Below are 16,261 nucleotides of genomic sequence, written 5' to 3'. Positions count from 1 at the left end.
GAATCATAGAAGTTTACAACATGGAAACAGGCCCTTCGGCCCAACATGTCCATTCGCCCAGTTTATACCACTAAGCTAGTCCCAGTTGCCTGCACTTGGCCCATATCCCTCTGTACCCATCTTACCCATGTAACTGTCCAAATGCTTTTTAAAAGACAAAATTGTACCCGCCTCTACTACTGCCTCTAGCAGCTCGTTCCAGACACTCACCACCCTTTGAGTGAAAAAATTGCCCCTCTGGACCCTTTTGTATCTCTCCCCTCTCACCTTAAATCTATGCCCCCTCGTTATAGACTCCCCTACCTTTGGGAAAAGATTTTGACTATCTACCTTATCTATGCCCCTCATTATTTTGTAGACTTCTATAAGATCACTCCTAAACCTCCTACTCTCCAGGGAAAAAAGTCTCAGTCTATCCAACCTCTCCCTATAAGTCAAACCATCAAGTCCCGGTAGCATCCTAGTAAATCTTTTCTGCACTCTTTCTAGTTTAATAGGATCAATGGGCAAAGCAAGGATTTTGTCCAGCACATGGGATACATTGAAGGGAGGAGATGAATATTTTACATTAAAAGGGTCTTTATAAATGATGCTATTAGGATTGTAACCTGACTCAATTACAGGAAATACAAAATAATAGTGAGCAAACTGGTTCATAAAAAAAATAGTATAAGCAAAGTTGTTGTTTTTATTGCAATTCAACACAACATTGAGGTTGATGAATTTACCCTCTAGTTAATCAGTAACCAAATGTAGGAGAAATAATTTTACAAATGAGCAGCAGTATACAATTCCCATAAATCACCCAGAAAACTAAAAAGAATTTGGAGCTCTCCAAAACCTTGAGTGACATCACAAAGCAGCTGGAAACCTGTGTGTTGCAAGCCCCGTCATCCACCTACCAGTGGAAGTAATGTGTTGCTGTCATATCACAAATTTGCTTTCACTATCTTCATTAAAATGGAAATTTCCTCCCTTACCACTGTTGTTCTGTACCATGCTTCCTGATTGTAACATGTCTAATCTGGCCCACAAAATATTTCTTGGCAATTGATCCTGTGCAGGTCTCTATCAATTTTTTCACCTGTAAACTGAATTAATCTAGTGGCTTGGACCAAAGCAGCATGTATTCACCCAAAGGCTGTTAATGAGGTGAAACATCAGCCAAGGTTAAAGTGCAAACCTGCCCACTAAATTTGTTTTGCAATCTATAGGATGCAACGATTTTGAACCTGATGGGCTTCATGTTTAGCTGAAGAGTGAATTTTTATTGTTGGTTCACCTTTCTCTTTGCTTTGCATCTATCTGTGCCATTGCAGAGCCACTCTAATACAGAGAACCTTATGGGCATATTTATACTGCAAACGTAACCTTGCCATGAAGCCTTTCCCACTTTGTAGTGACACAGAAGTCCAATTCCACATTTCAGTTCCATCTGATTCCAGAGAGGAGCAGTATCACACTGCTGCGATTTGACAAGTGCATGCAGTGTAACTCCAGTGTAATGTCAAGCTAGGTTTGATCAAATTTACTCGGAACTGATTTTAAGTGTGCTGTGTAGGCTATATTTTATATAGTCAGATGCAGAGCTCTTGGTGTTTGTGTGTAAGCTTGCATGCTGGACCGGACAGTCCCAATTATAGCCAAGTATTACAAAGAAGGTGCTGCAGGCTGCAAAAGGAAAACTATACCCCATCATTTCAAAAGTAAACAGTTTTGATTATGTTGTGTATAAAACTTGTTCTTGCAACATACCACTGCAGGAAGAAAAATAATACACCACCGTGTTTAAATGGAGGGGGTGGGTGAGAAGAGAAAAGCAGAAGTGAAACACTCGTTGGCTGGAAATTCAGAGTCAAACCCCGGATAACTTTGGTCACTGCAACGTCCCACGCAGTCATCAGGGAACAGCCACGCCTTTGCAGACGTTTCAGCCATCTCCGTCATTAAGTATTCAGCCGCGGTGAACAAAGCAAACGTACGTTTAACTAGAATATTAACAAAAACATCAGCTAGTTACAAATTAGTGAGTTGAGTTACGGGAGCAATAAATTGTTCTCCTTCAAAACATACGTCGAGCTACACAAAGAATGCATGAATCGATGCCCAATCTACGTGGAATGCCAAGTCACAATGTGAACCCTCTTTCTATAGAACATAGGAACAGGAGGAGACCATTCAGCCCCTCAAGCCTGATCCGCCATTCAATTAGATTGTGGCTGAACTTTAAACTTCACAGATTATAAAGGGTATCCTGTTATTTAGGACACCATGGGGGTGAAACTGGACTTGGGTAATGGGGAGAGGGGGGTGCAAAACAGATGGTATCGCATTGGTCGCCCCCTACACGTCCCCCTGATCTTCCATTCCATTGACCAATATTGGGCGAGTCCTATAATGGGCGGCAAAAGTGATTCTGCCTGTTTTGCATCCCCCGCCCAAGTCTAATTTCACCCCTCATATGTTTTGTTGTAAATTTTACGTTTTTGTAACCAGTTCGTATAAAAGGACATCAAGCAGAAATGTTAACCCTCCCTCCCCCTCTCCACAGATGCTGCCTGACCTGCTGAGTGTATCCAGGGTTTTCAGATTTCCAGCATCCGCTGTATTTTGCTTTTTATTAACAGTTAATAATAGATTATGATGTGGAGATGCCGGTGATGGACTGGGGTGGACAAATATAAGGAGTCGTACAACACCAGGTTATAGTCCAACAGCTTTATTTGGAATCACAAGCTTTCGGAGATTATCCCCTTCGTCACCTGACGACGGAGCAAAGCTCCGAAAGCTTGTGATTTCAAATAAAGCTGTTGGACTATAACCTGGTGTTGTACGACTCCTTACAATAATAGATTAGATTGATGGTTGAAAGAAGGGGGAATAAAGGAATATGGGAACCATAGCAAGCGCATGGAATTAGGACCAGTCTGTGTGGAGGACAACCACCAACATGGACTGTTTTTGGGTTGTAATTTCTATGTAATTTCTTCCTCCTTAACTCGGAGCTTCTGAGGTCAATTGTAGGGCTGCTACCTAGCTGAGATAAACCACAACAAAGAACGAACTTGCATTTATATAGCACCTTTTTCGACCTCAGGTCGTCCCAAAGTGCTTTACAGCCAATGAAGTACTTTTTAAAAGTGTAGTCCCTGTTGTAATGTAGAAAAGGCAGCAGCCAATTTGCGCACAGCAAGATCCCACAAACAGCAATGTGATAATGACCCAGATAATCTGTTTTAGTGATGTTGGTTGAGGGATAAACATTGGCCGGGACACCAGGGAGTACGCCCCTGCCCTTCTTCGAAACAGTGCTATGGGATCTTTTACCACCTGAGGGTTTAACGTCTCGTCCAAAGCACAGCCTGAAAATCTGATTGAGGACTTTCTGGTTTATCTGGCTTAGTATTCCACCAGACAGTGCTCTTATTTAGGAGAACCACCTGGAATTCTGAATAGTTTCAGCAATGGGCCCTTGAATAGGCTGCAAAGCTATATTGTATTTTGCATATATCTTGTAACACTTTAACCCGGCAATCTAGAACTTCCCTTTTAAGATTGGAAATTTACAATCCAGTGCAGTAACAGTTACTGCAGGTGGCAGAATTATATTTGCATACAAACGGATTAGGAATACAGCAGTAAATTATTCATGTTAAAGTTTCAATTCATCTTTTGGAAGTTAAACAGAAAACTTAATTGGGAACAGGATTTTGGACACTCAGCAGCTATTTTGAATCCAGACGATTTGGAGCAAATTGATTTTCTTTTAAAAATCAATGTGTTCTTAAGAGACCAGCAAGTTACAGAGATATCCTGGCTGAGCCTGATCTTGTCCTCATCTGACATGCACACATTCACACTTTTCAGCACAGATCACTGGATAGTGATGAAGAGTGGGAGACAGAGCTGATGTTTCCTCTCTTTAGCTCAGAGACACTGTAGGGTCTTTACTCTTGTCCTGGTTGCAATCAGTTAACTCACTGGTGATGAAACCTGGGACTTTCCAGCTCTTCATGACTCAGTATCACATCACATTTAACCACTAAGCCATCATTTTAAAATCAATATCTCACCTCTTACACTACAGCTTCAACATTGTGTTACTGTCCAAGGGCTTCTTTGATTCCTTGAACTATCTTCTGAAACTTGTTAGCATCAACATGGCCATCTCCACCCTGTTTGACAAAAGAGCAAGTGAATGTATGGTTATCTGACAGGCAGAGTCTTTTCTGGTGTAACATACCTTGAGATACTGAAGATTGAAGAATTAGAATTGGGCAAAAAAAAAGTATTAACTGGAGAGTGAGTTCTGAAACTTGAACTTTTCTTGAAAGGTTGAAGATCAGAACTTTAAAACTGCATTGCTGAAGGTGCAGAAAATCAGTATTTCAAACTACAGGGCAGAACCTTATTCTATGGAAAATCTAATCTTTCCAAAAAAGAAGGAATTCTTACTATTAATATCCCTTCAGTTTAAAAGGGAACTGGGTGGCACACAAGACTGGCTCATTGTCCTTTCACTTCTGGGACTCCAGTTGAAATCTATTCCAGACACTCTCTGCTGGACGGAAATCCCATCTGCAATGGAGGTGGACAGTCCCTATCCATTTCTTAGCGGGTGCAAGTTAACAACAGAATCCGTGCTTATAATTTAGTACAAAAAATAGCCATCTCATTCAAGGCCATCATGGGAAACTGAAGAGTGGCACTTTTTTTTTTATTATTCATTCATGGGATGTGGGCGTCACTGGCAAGGTCATTGTCCATCCCTAGTTGCCCAAGGTGGGGGTGGTCTGCCTTCTTGATATGACTGAGCAGCTTGCTAGGGCAATTAAGAGTCAACCACTTTGGTGTGGGACTGGAGTCATGTAGGCCAGACAGGGCAAGGACGGCAGATTTCCTTCCATAAAAGGACATTAATAGACCAGTTGGGTTTTTATGACCATAGGAACATAGGAACAGGAGTAGGCCATTCAGCCCCTCGTGCCTGCTCCGCCATTTGATAAGATCATGGCTGATCTGTGATCTAACTCCATATACCTGCCTTTGGCCCATATCCCTTAATACCTTTGGTTGCCAAAAAGCTGTCTATCTCAGATTTAAATTTAGCAATTGAGCTAGTATCAATTGCCGTTTGTGGAAGAGAGTTCCAAACTTCTACAACCCTTTGTGTGTAGAAATATTTTCTAATCTCGTTCCTGAAAGGTCTGGCTCTAATTTTTAGACTGTGCCCCCTACTCCTAAAATCCCCAACCAGCTGCATGGTCACTTTTACTGAGCTTTTTAATTACAATCTTTTTTTTAAAAAAAATTGAATCATATTCCTCAAACTGCCATGGTGAGATTTGAACTGACATTATTCTGGATTATTAGTCCACAGCTCAGGATTACTAGACCAGTAATTTAACCACTATGCTACCATACCCTATTACAATAGTGGATGCTCATCTGAAGTTATTGAGGCAGAGAGACGAGGATTTTGTTCTAAATCTAACCCATACTTGATGCCAAGTGTCAAAAATGAAAATATTTCTAACACCCCCCTCCAGCTTGAAGAGCACAAATATTGCCATCAGTTATTTTTTTTTTAAAAAGATGGTTTCAGGAGTAAATACTGAAGGTATATTGTGGATTCTATGTTACTATATGACAATTCCTAGACACTGGGACTAGCCAGATAGGGTGCACACGTGCAGTGTACATACATACATACGTACCTGCTGTGTACTTTCAGCTTTTGTTTCAGATTTCCATCATCTGCCGTATTTTGCTGTTTACTTTGCAAACATGGCCACATTATGTCACTTGCACAAAATGTCATTGCAACACATGTTGCTCCTTTCATTCCCCATCTTTGACAGTTTTCAAAGACTACCCTTTAATGCCAACTGCTCATAGCTTAATGTATCGTTAAATTGAAAAGTAATTGCAGATTCTACCCCTAAGTCAGTGATTTATTGGGGTATGGTTTCTAAGGCCATTGGTTACCCTCTGGTACCTCGGCCATGTCCTTTCTTCATGCATAATCCTCAAGTGAGCGAGGCAAGCTTTAAGGCCATGGAAGGCATCACAGCAAAGCCTGATCCCACCCTCATGCAACATCTAAGATACACAATGTACCTTCCAGCAGGAGCAGGAACCTTAGCTTATTTTAACCCTCCCTATCTTCAGGTGCACAAAGGCCAAATGCAGAACCCCAACTGATTTCAGTTAACTAATCAAGTTTGAAAGACTACACGGGATGATTCCTTAACCCACTAAGCCATTGGCAAGTAAGTACACACACACACACAAATCTACACTAACCAATTTAGAATGCAGGGGTTTCGCTGAACCCTTTATCTGAACCTCAAAACAGCCTGTTGTCCCAGGGACAGATATCGCAATCTGAAAAAGAAAGACAATTTAGCTCAATACATCAATGACTTTTGATAATCTATTGAAAACAATGGGAAGAGAAGAAAAGGGGAGGCCATCCAGAACCTCGAGCATGTCAATCAGGTCATGGCTTCTGTACCTCAACTCCAATTACCCTCCTTTGACCCAGATACCTTGATACCCTTACCCAACTAATATGTCAAACTCAGTCCTGAAAATTTCAAAACTATGATCATCCCTTAGGGTAGATCCAGAATGGGTAGTAGTGTACAAGATACGTGTTTCATTAGATTGTACTTTTGTTCTAAAAGCTCTATGAAAGTTTGCAACAAATGGAGGAATTTTTATATATTCTATACACTCATCACATTATATATACTTGTTAGTTTTCAATAGACAGTTGTGTTTGGCAGTAAAGATAACTTGTATACAAAAGCCATTGTAAACCGCCTAAGAATGAAACATGATGGATGATTAAAAAGCCATTTGCCTCATCAAGCTCACCCCTCTATGAAGTCAATCAGCCGACCATGCAACGGCAGCTTGAACTCCCAATATCCAATAATTCCAGTGCCCTATTTGGTCTGTTATCACCCTTGGAGAATTTTATTTTGAAAGACCAGTTTTAAATTTACTTTTCAAAATATTAGGTCAGTAGAATAAGAGGAATTAATCTAACTGAAAATAATATTGTGGGATCTATTAATTATTGAATATATACCTCAGATCTCCCCTCGTTAACCTGTAGTTTCTGTAACCTCTCATAGCCCATTCCCTTACACCTTTGTTGCTTTTCTCTGTGTCCAGGACTCTGTACAGTGATGATTAAATACTCCATGCAACACCTTGGTTCCAGTGCTTGGTCCATGCTGAACACAACTAGTCAGGGTTGAATAAAGATTGCAATATTGGGCTGATATTAGTCAATCTTTATTCCGTTACTTTTGGGCAGCGTGACAGAGAAATTTCAAAGCTTAATCTTGAAAAATATTCCCGAGGTTAACGTACTGAGGGAGATAAGTAAATTGGCACAAGAAAGATAGATTTGTATTTTTATAGTGCTTTATCACAACTGAGAAATGTTACAGGTACAATATGGCTACTTTGAAGTGCAGTAACTATTATGTAGGTAATGGGCAGCCATTCTGTGCATAACAAGATCACAGAAACTACAGTGAGATGAAAAAGCAGTCAAGTCTGTTTTTTGGTAGTACAAGATAAGGGAGGAAGGTTGACCAGGACATTAGAGAACTCTTTCCTGTTCTTTGAATAGTGTCATGGGAACTTTAATCTGAATTACCCAGGACAGGTCATAGTTTAACATCTCATCCGAACAATGACACTTCCAACAATGCAAAACTTCAGCCTAGATTACATGCTCAGGTCCTAGAGAAGGGCTTGAACACACAACCTTCTAACTCACTGGCAAGAATGCTAGCAACTAAGACAACTGGACACCATAGTACAAATTCTTTTGGAAGCTGTCAGTTCAATGGCCAAATGGCTCCTGGTTTGGCAATGCCTCAATTTTAAAATCCTCATCCCTGTGTTCAAATCCCTCCATGGCCCCGCCCTTCCCTATCTCTAACAGCCCTATAATCCTTCGAGATCTCTTCGCTCCTGCAATTCTGGCCTCTTGTGTATCCCCGATTTTCATCGCTCCACCATTGGCGGCCGTGCCTTCAGCTGCCTGGGCCCTAAGCTCTGGAATTCCCTCCCTAAACCCCTCCGCCTCTCTCTCCTTTATGTTGCTCCTTAAAACCTACCACTTTGATTAAGCTTTTGGTCACCTGTCCTAATATCTCCTTATGTGGGTCTGAGTCAAATTTTGTTTGATAATCGCTCCTGTGAAGCGCCTTGGGACGTTTCTCTATGTTAAAGGCGCTATATAAATGCAAGTTGTTGTTGGATGTTTTCCCAGTTCAGGAAGGCAGTATGTATATTTCACAGGCCCACCATTACACTTCATTAAAATTCAAGTGACATTACTGGTGTTTGAGGTTTTTTTGTAAACACAACACTGGATAACACCAAGTGATCTGCAGGCTGGACGATTCTTTCTGCTAACGTGCTGATAGAGTCTACTTACTATTTCCAGTTCTTCAGGAAACTCTCGTAGGAGATCCTGCTTCAAACTGTTAAACTAGAATGAGGGAGAGAGAGAGAAAGTATTTTAATGTTTTAGCAAACTGCATAAACAATCCTTTAAAACAGTCATGGCATTATTTACTATCCCTTCCACTACCTCAGTTACTCAGGGCTAAGCATGAACTCGGTTTTTATAATCCAGGTTTGTTCACCAAATTGGTCAAGAGAGAAGAGTTTGAAAACCAACTCATAGCAGGCTAGTCACCAATAGCCAGAGATATTGTTAGTGCAGAATGACTTGCAGTTTATAATTGCTTACCTTGGAACTGTACCCTCAGGAACCACTGAGGAAAGGAAGAAAATAAAAAGTTAGCACATTCTGATACAATCGCAATTTTCTTTTTACTTACCGCATTTAAACTGATTTTTTTTAAAAATCATTTGTTCTCGGTATGTGAACAAAGCCAGCAGTTATTGCCCTGAGAAGACCGTGAGCCGCTGAATTGAAATTGCGAATAGTTTTACATCAAGATATTTTTTTTTTGAAAATTGCTTAATAGCTGATCTTCCGTTTGAGTGAAAGGAAATCCCTTCAGATCCCTCAACATGCCTCGTCTCTTCATGCATTATTGGGAGTAGTATCGAGGGCATCCTGAAACCCATCGTGCAGGGAACCCCCAGCTTCTGTCGCGACACTACAGACTTTCTACAAAAACTCAGCACCCACGGACCAGTTGAACCAGGAACACTTCTCACCACGATGGACGTCTCGGCACTATACACCAGTATCCCCCACGATGACGGCATCGCTGCGACAGCATCAATACTCAACACCAACAACAGCCAATCTCCAGATGCCATCCTACAACTCATCCGCTTCATCCTGGATCACAATGTCTTCACCTTCGATAACCAGTTCTTTACCCAAACACACGGAACAGCCATGGGGACCAAATTTGCACCCCAATACGCCAACATTTTCATGCACAAGTTCGAGCAGGACTTCTTCACTGCACAGGACCTCCAACCAATGCTATACACCAGATACATCGACAACATTTTCTTTCTATGGACCCACGGTGAGGAATCACTAAAGAGACTACACGATAACATCAACAAGTTCCATCCCACCATCAAGCTCACCATGGACTACTCCTCAGAATCAGTTTCTTTCTTGGACACACGAATCTCCATCAAAGACGGGCACCTCAGCACCTCACTCTACCGCAAGCCCACAGACAACCTCACGATGCTCCACTTTTCCAGCTTCCACCCTAACCACGTCAAAGAGGCCATCCCCTATGGACTGGCCCTGCGAATACACAGGGTCTGCTCAGACGAGGAGGAACGCGATGGACACCTACAGACACTGAAAGACGCCCTAGTAAGAACGGGATATGATGCTCGACTCATCGATCGACAGTTCCGACGGGCCACAGCGAAAAATCGCGTAGACCTCCTCAGAAGACTAACACGGGACGCAACCAACAGAGTACCCTTCGTCGTCCAGTACTTCCCCGGAGCGGAGAAACTACGCCATGTTCTCCGCAGCCTTCAACATGTCATCAATGACGACGAACACCTCGCTAAGGCCATCCCCACACCTCCACTACTCGCCTTTAAACAGCCACCCAACCTCAAACAAACCATCGTTCGCAGCAAATTACCCAGCCTTCAGGAGAACAGCGTCCACGACACCACACAACCCTGCCACGGTAACCTCTGCAAGACATGCCAGATCATCGACACAGATACCACCATCACACGAGAGGACACCACCCACCAGGTGCACGGTTCATACTCCTGTGACTCGGCCAACGTTGTCTACCTCATACGTTGCAGGAAAGGATACCCCAGAGCATGGTACATTGGCGAGACCATGCAGACGCTGCGACAAAGGATGAACGGACACCGCGCAACAATCGCCAAACAGGAGGGTTCTCTCCCTGTCGGGGAACACTTCAGCAGTCATGGACATTCATCCACCGACCTTCGGGTAAGCGTTCTCCAAGGCGGCCTTCGAGACACACGACAACGCAAAATCGTCGAGCAGAAATTGATTGCCAAGTTCCGCACCCATGAGGACGGCCTCAACCGGGATCTTGGGTTCATGTCACACTACACGTAACCCCACCAGCGAACAAATGTTATCTGTTTTTAATATAACAGGTCATTGACTGTCTTCCTTATCTCTCTCTCTCTCTTTTTGTTTTTGGGGGTTTGTATATTCGGTGGCCTTTTTAGGTGACACCTTTCTGTCTGCTCACTGTGATTGCCTTGGCAACGGGCAGTAATCTCCAGGCGTTGTTCTGTGATTTTAAAATGCGAAGGATTCGAAAATGTTATTTCCACACCGTTCACCTGAGGAAGGAGGAAGCCTCCGAAAGCTTGTGGGATTAAAAATAAAATTGTTGGACTATAACTTGGTGTTGTAAAATTGTTTACAATTGTCAACCCCAGTCCATCACCGGCATCTCCACATTATTGGGAGTAAACACTGCACCACAATGTCAAAGGAAGTCTGAAAGCATCAGTATTCTTCAAACTTATATATTTACTATATACACAAGATGCTCACAGGGACTCAAGACCAAGTATAGTCTGCAGGTGAAGCAGAGTTAGAGGGCAGAGATTTTTTTTTAATATATGGCCTAGCTTTCAGTGATTGTTTATTACAATTTAGCTACATTACAGAGAGATAATTGGAATAAATCAAGCAACTAGAGAGGGTGTGGGTCAAAGCAACAACCAGTTTGGCTGCTAGTTTCAATCTGTGTCTCTGGCTAGACAGAGGGGAAAAATTTGCCTGCCAAGACTCAGTAATGACCAATTGGGTGAGGTAGCAGGAGGTGAATAATTATCGTCAAGGAAGGGGTCGATGCCACTTGGGCACGGTACTGGATGGCAAAGACCACCCAGCGGACTCAAGTCACAGCACGAATCAGGAAGGGCGGAAAGAGGAGATGGCAAGGAGGAAAAAAAAGCGTAAGACACTTCAAAATAGGTCACACTTTTTAACCCAGACGGCGTGAGACTCACTCCTGTGTGAGTTGATAGATGTGGATATTTTTGGAACTATGTAGTTCCCCACCCCCCCCGAGTGCCTCAAACTAGCTACAGTGCCATTAGATTCACGCCCTGGTTCACCCTCATTGCTTAAGCTCAGTTAAATGCCTATTAGTTGCTCAAACAGAAACAGTTGTTGATTGAATCTTGCAATTTTGAAAGCTGGTAGGTTTCACCAGTTACTTATTCCGTGGAATTCACACTCGTCTGACCTTTTTGAAAAGTTACAAGACTGTTGCAGTGGGCGAGAGGGGAGAAGACAAGACATTTTCACCTTGTAAAAATGTTGATGAAAATATAACCGGTGTCAGGAAACAGATGTTTACAGTAGATTTGTGAACTGGAGTTCTTTATAGCAGTAGACAACTGGTGGGAGGATGATATCAATGATCAGTTACCTAATCCTCCCACTGTTCTATAAACAAGGCAAACAGACTAAACTCGTAGTCAGAGGTATGGAGATTAGATTGGTATTCAGCACCACTCTCAGTCAGCTAATTACAGAGCAACGCACACACAATACCCCTTCTCTGTAAATCTGAGTGAACCCAATACTCCATCATTCTCTAAATCCTTCAGTTTAAGAGAACCACCTTCTCCCTGGGACATCAACAACTTGCATTAATATAGCATCCCAAGACACTTTGCAGGAGTGTAATCAGACAACATCTGACACACCGAGCCACACAAGGAGATATTAGGACAGGTGATCAAAAGCTTGGTCAAAGAGGTAGGTTTTAAGGAGCGTCTTAAAAGGAGGAGGAGAGAGGTGGAAAAGTTTAGGGAGGGAATTCCAGAGCTTAGGGCCCAGGCGGCTCAAGGCTCGGCCGCCAATGGCGGAGCAAAGAAAGTGGGGGATGCGCAAGAGGCCAGAATTGAAGGAATGCAGATTTCTCAGAGGGCTGGAGGAGGTTACAGAGATAGGGAGGGATAGGCCAACATTCCTTCCTCAACCAACACCAACAGATTAACTAGTCAGTTCATCTCATCGCCGTTTGTGCAATCCTGTGCTCAAAATGCCTGCCGTAAATACCAAAAAACAACTGCACTTCAGCGTATTGATGTATCTGAAGTACTTTGGGATGTTTCTGAGCGACACATAAGGTGCTATATAAATGCAAGTCATTTCTCTTGCATAACTATGTCAAACATTTATGTATATTAACTTAGGTGGATTTTTTTTCATGTAGCACAAAAATTACTGTGGTTTGAACTTCATTTTAATCTATGACCATATTGAAAAAATGAAAATTATTGAGAAACATTATTACACAGGTGGTAAAATTAAATTCAGATATCATATTGGATACAGGAGATTTCAGCAGAAATGCACCATTAGATGAAGCTTTGAGCTACTGACAGTTTGTTTAACTCACTAGAACCACAGGAATTTCATGTTCATATTTAACAGGCATAAGGATGGCACAAGTAAACCCAACATACTGTGTAATACAGAGACAGGAGTCTGAGGTTCAATCCCTGGTCTGTGTCTGACCTCAGTCAAGGTGGTATCGAGGACACTAAATTTGGCCCCTCTGCCCCGGACTATAAAGGAGCAAGGAGCTAGGGGAAAGGGGCAGGGCAGTCATCAGGGATTCCTGTCTCTGAGCAGTAAGCAATTGGAAAATGCATTCAAGTGGATGTCAGGAGAGAAGCTTGGCTGTGCGGTCTCCCACTGTAGAATAGCCCTCTGACCGTCATTATGCAGCATACACTTGGAAGAATCATAGAAAATTTACGGTACAAGGAGGCCATTCGGCCCATCATGTCCGCGCTGGCTGAAAATGAGCCACTCAGCCTAATCCCACTTTCCAGCACTTGGTCCGTAGCCCTGTAGGTCACGATACTTCAGGTGCACATCCAAGTACTTTTTAAATGAGTTGAGGGTTTCTGCCTCTACCACCCTCTCAGGCAGTGAGTTCTAGACCCCCACCACCCTCTGGGTGAAAACATTTTTCCTCAGCTCCCCTCTAATCCTTCTACCATTCACTTTAAAATCCCTCCTGGTTATTGACCTCTCTGCTAAGGGAAATAGGTCCTTCCTAACCACTCTATCTAGGCCCCTCATAATTTTGTATACCTCAATTAGATCACCCCTCAGCCTCCTCTGTTCGAAAGAGAACAACCCCAGCCAAAAGGGTCCAGAGGGGCAATTTTTTCACTCAAAGGGTGGTGAGTGTCTGGAACGAGCTGCCAGAGGCAGTAGTAGAGGCGGGTACAATTTTGTCTTTTAAAAAGCATTTGGACAGTTACATGGGTAAGATGGGTATAGAGGGATATGGGCCAAGTGCAGGCAATTGGGACTAGCTTAGTGGTATAAACTGGGCAACATGGACATGTTGGGCCGAAGGGCCTGTTTCCATGGTGTAAACTTCTATGATTCTATGATTCTATCCGATCTTTCCTCATAGCTAAAATTCTCCAGTCCTGGCAACATCCTCGTAAATCTCCTCTGTACCCTCTCTAGTGCAATCACATCCTTCCTGTAATGGAATGAGCATTTGAGTGAGGTGTTAGAGGTTTGCAAATGGCTATGGAACTGTAACCCAGCATGACTCAATGCCTTCAAGAGGTGAGAGAAGAAAATTTTAAAAAAAACAAAAAATGAAATTGCTAAACATCAAAGTGACTGTATTTGAGAAAGAAAAATCAGTTGATTTCCCCACTTAGTTACTAAAGTTTATAGTGAATGTTCATCAGCAGCAAAGCAAATCTCAGCACTGGAGCCATAATCTCACAGTTTTGGACGATCCCAAGGAGGTGTGGGAGAGTCAAGGAGGGACTCGGCTTTCCTTCCCTCCTTGTGGGAAACTGCCCACACCCTTTGCTTAGAAAACGCTGTTCATTTGTGATGGTTGCAATTCTGGCCCAGTTCCAGATTTACAGCCACTTGTGAGCAAAACTGCAGAGAACACAAGATTCCCAACAAAATCAGTCTGACTGGTTTCTCTCCTTGAGGGAGCAGCCCAAATAATGACAACAGCCAAGGACTGTTTTTTTTAAAAAAAAAGTGCGTAGGTAGCAGAAGACAGGAATAGAAACTTGCAGTAAAACAGAAAATGCTGGAAACACTCAGCAGCTCAGGCAGCATCTGTGGAGAGAGAAACAGAGTTAACGTTTCAGGTCGATGACATTTTATCGGAACTGGATCCACCCACATCCACTTGCACCATGAATGAGACGAGATGTGGGTGTGTGTGGGGTGGGAGTTTTCTGCAAGGACCAAAGCTGAATTTATTGGACTGTCAGATGCAAAGTTCCAGCTCAGACCAGATCTTGCTCCGGCAAAATGAAACAACACATTTTTTTAAAAATCCTTTTAGCAAAAAAAAAAGTTAGATTCCACACTCCTGCATAGAAGTGGTGCCAAGAAGGCCCAAATCAGCTGGTTTTCAGCCAACAGCATGAACAGAGGCTCAAAAACCTGATGACTGCATGAAAATCAAAAAGTGTGGCACCAATGCTCCAATCAAATTTTCCTCCCTCCTCTCCTGACACTGCCAGTCCATACTGGGGTACAGGTAACAATACCTCCCCTCCCCCCAGTAATAACTAACCACCTCAGCACATCCCAAAGCACCTTACAGTCAATTAAATACTTTTTGCAAGTCTAGTCAGTGTCAAAGTGGAAAATTGAGTGGCCGTTCTTTCCATCTGGTTTGTCTTTGATTTGTCATTATGCCTCATTTTATCTCCTTGGCATTTCACATCTCCCCTTTAATCATCTCCTGATCCCCCACCTTAGCCCTTTTCAGGTCATTCCATGTCTTTCCCCGTGTGTGCGGTCAGTGTGTGTCTTCCCCCCAACTTGTTAGAATCATAGAAGTTTACAACATGGAAACAGGCCCTTCGGCCCAACATGTCCATGTCGCCCAGTTTATACCACTAAGCTAGTCCCAATTGCCTGCACTTGGCCCATATCCCTCTATACCCATCTTGTTCTATTCATTTTTTAAAAGCAACATCTTTCGGTTTCTGAAGAAGGGCGTATATCCGAAACGCCATCTGACTCGTGGTTTCTCCAGTGCCTCTAGCATTTTCGGTTTGTACTTCAATAGATTTTACGCGTTTATAGTCGTAACTCACCACTTGCAATTGCTCACAATACTTTACCCCAGCGTTATGCAGTTCTCAATGTTCTCTCCAGACTTGGGAGGATGCAATTTATATTCGTACTGCAGTCTAATCAGGCTGAGTGTCAACATTTCAAATGCCCGGACACATAATTCATTATTTTGTACCAAAAGACCCAATTGATGCCCGCAGTGACATCCCTGAATCAATGCCAAGCGACCGTTATGCAGCAACTCCCTGACACACAAACACACAAAAACACTTTGACATACTCGAAAGTAAAGGACAATTCTATTTAAAGAAATTCTCAGCAGGATCTCAACCGGACGCTTATAAAACAAACATTCAGGCTTTCATTTCATGCAACACACAAAATAGGAAATATTTTGATCTGGACGAGTTAAAGATGCAAAAATAAAAGAAAAGCGAGAGCAGCAAAAATAGTGGGTAGGGGGAGATTCAAACTCCTGGGGGAGGGGGAGAATTATGCTGAATCAGCTCAGACAAGGTCTTACCAGTAGGACACTTCGACCTGGAGAGCCATTGCTACAGCAGAGAAGGACTGGCAGCGAATTGCTCCGGCTGATGACTGGTCTGAATAACAAAGCGGCTGAAACCAACGCGAAACCAACCTGGAAACTGAATGTTTCAACAT

The 16,261-nt window shown here is 42.8% G+C and overlaps 1 protein-coding gene and 1 long non-coding RNA gene across 2 annotated transcripts in view; one reads left to right on the top strand and one right to left on the bottom strand.

Moving 5' to 3' along the window:
• LOC137305956 (uncharacterized) overlaps positions 1–10,888 on the top strand; it is a 22,428-nt gene extending 11,540 nt beyond the window's left edge. Inside the window, exon 2 of the mRNA XM_067974925.1 lies at positions 9,027–10,888. Within this exon, the coding sequence (XP_067831026.1) occupies positions 9,227–10,594 (1,368 nt within the window). The 5' untranslated portion in view covers positions 9,027–9,226 and the 3' untranslated portion in view covers positions 10,595–10,888. The remainder of the gene's footprint in view (positions 1–9,026) is intronic.
• LOC137305958 (uncharacterized) lies at positions 669–16,261 on the bottom strand. The gene is made up of 6 exons (XR_010958794.1): positions 16,122–16,261; positions 8,786–8,810; positions 8,468–8,521; positions 6,307–6,387; positions 4,074–4,175; positions 669–1,988 (listed from the first exon to the last, which is right to left on the bottom strand). It is a non-coding gene; the product is annotated as an uncharacterized lncRNA (long non-coding RNA).

This window comes from Heptranchias perlo, chromosome 41 (assembly GCF_035084215.1).
Source record: "Heptranchias perlo isolate sHepPer1 chromosome 41, sHepPer1.hap1, whole genome shotgun sequence".
NCBI classification, from domain to species: domain Eukaryota; kingdom Metazoa; phylum Chordata; class Chondrichthyes; order Hexanchiformes; family Hexanchidae; genus Heptranchias; species Heptranchias perlo.
Note: the sequence above shows the minus strand (reverse complement) of the source record. Positions and strands in the feature narration are given on the sequence as shown.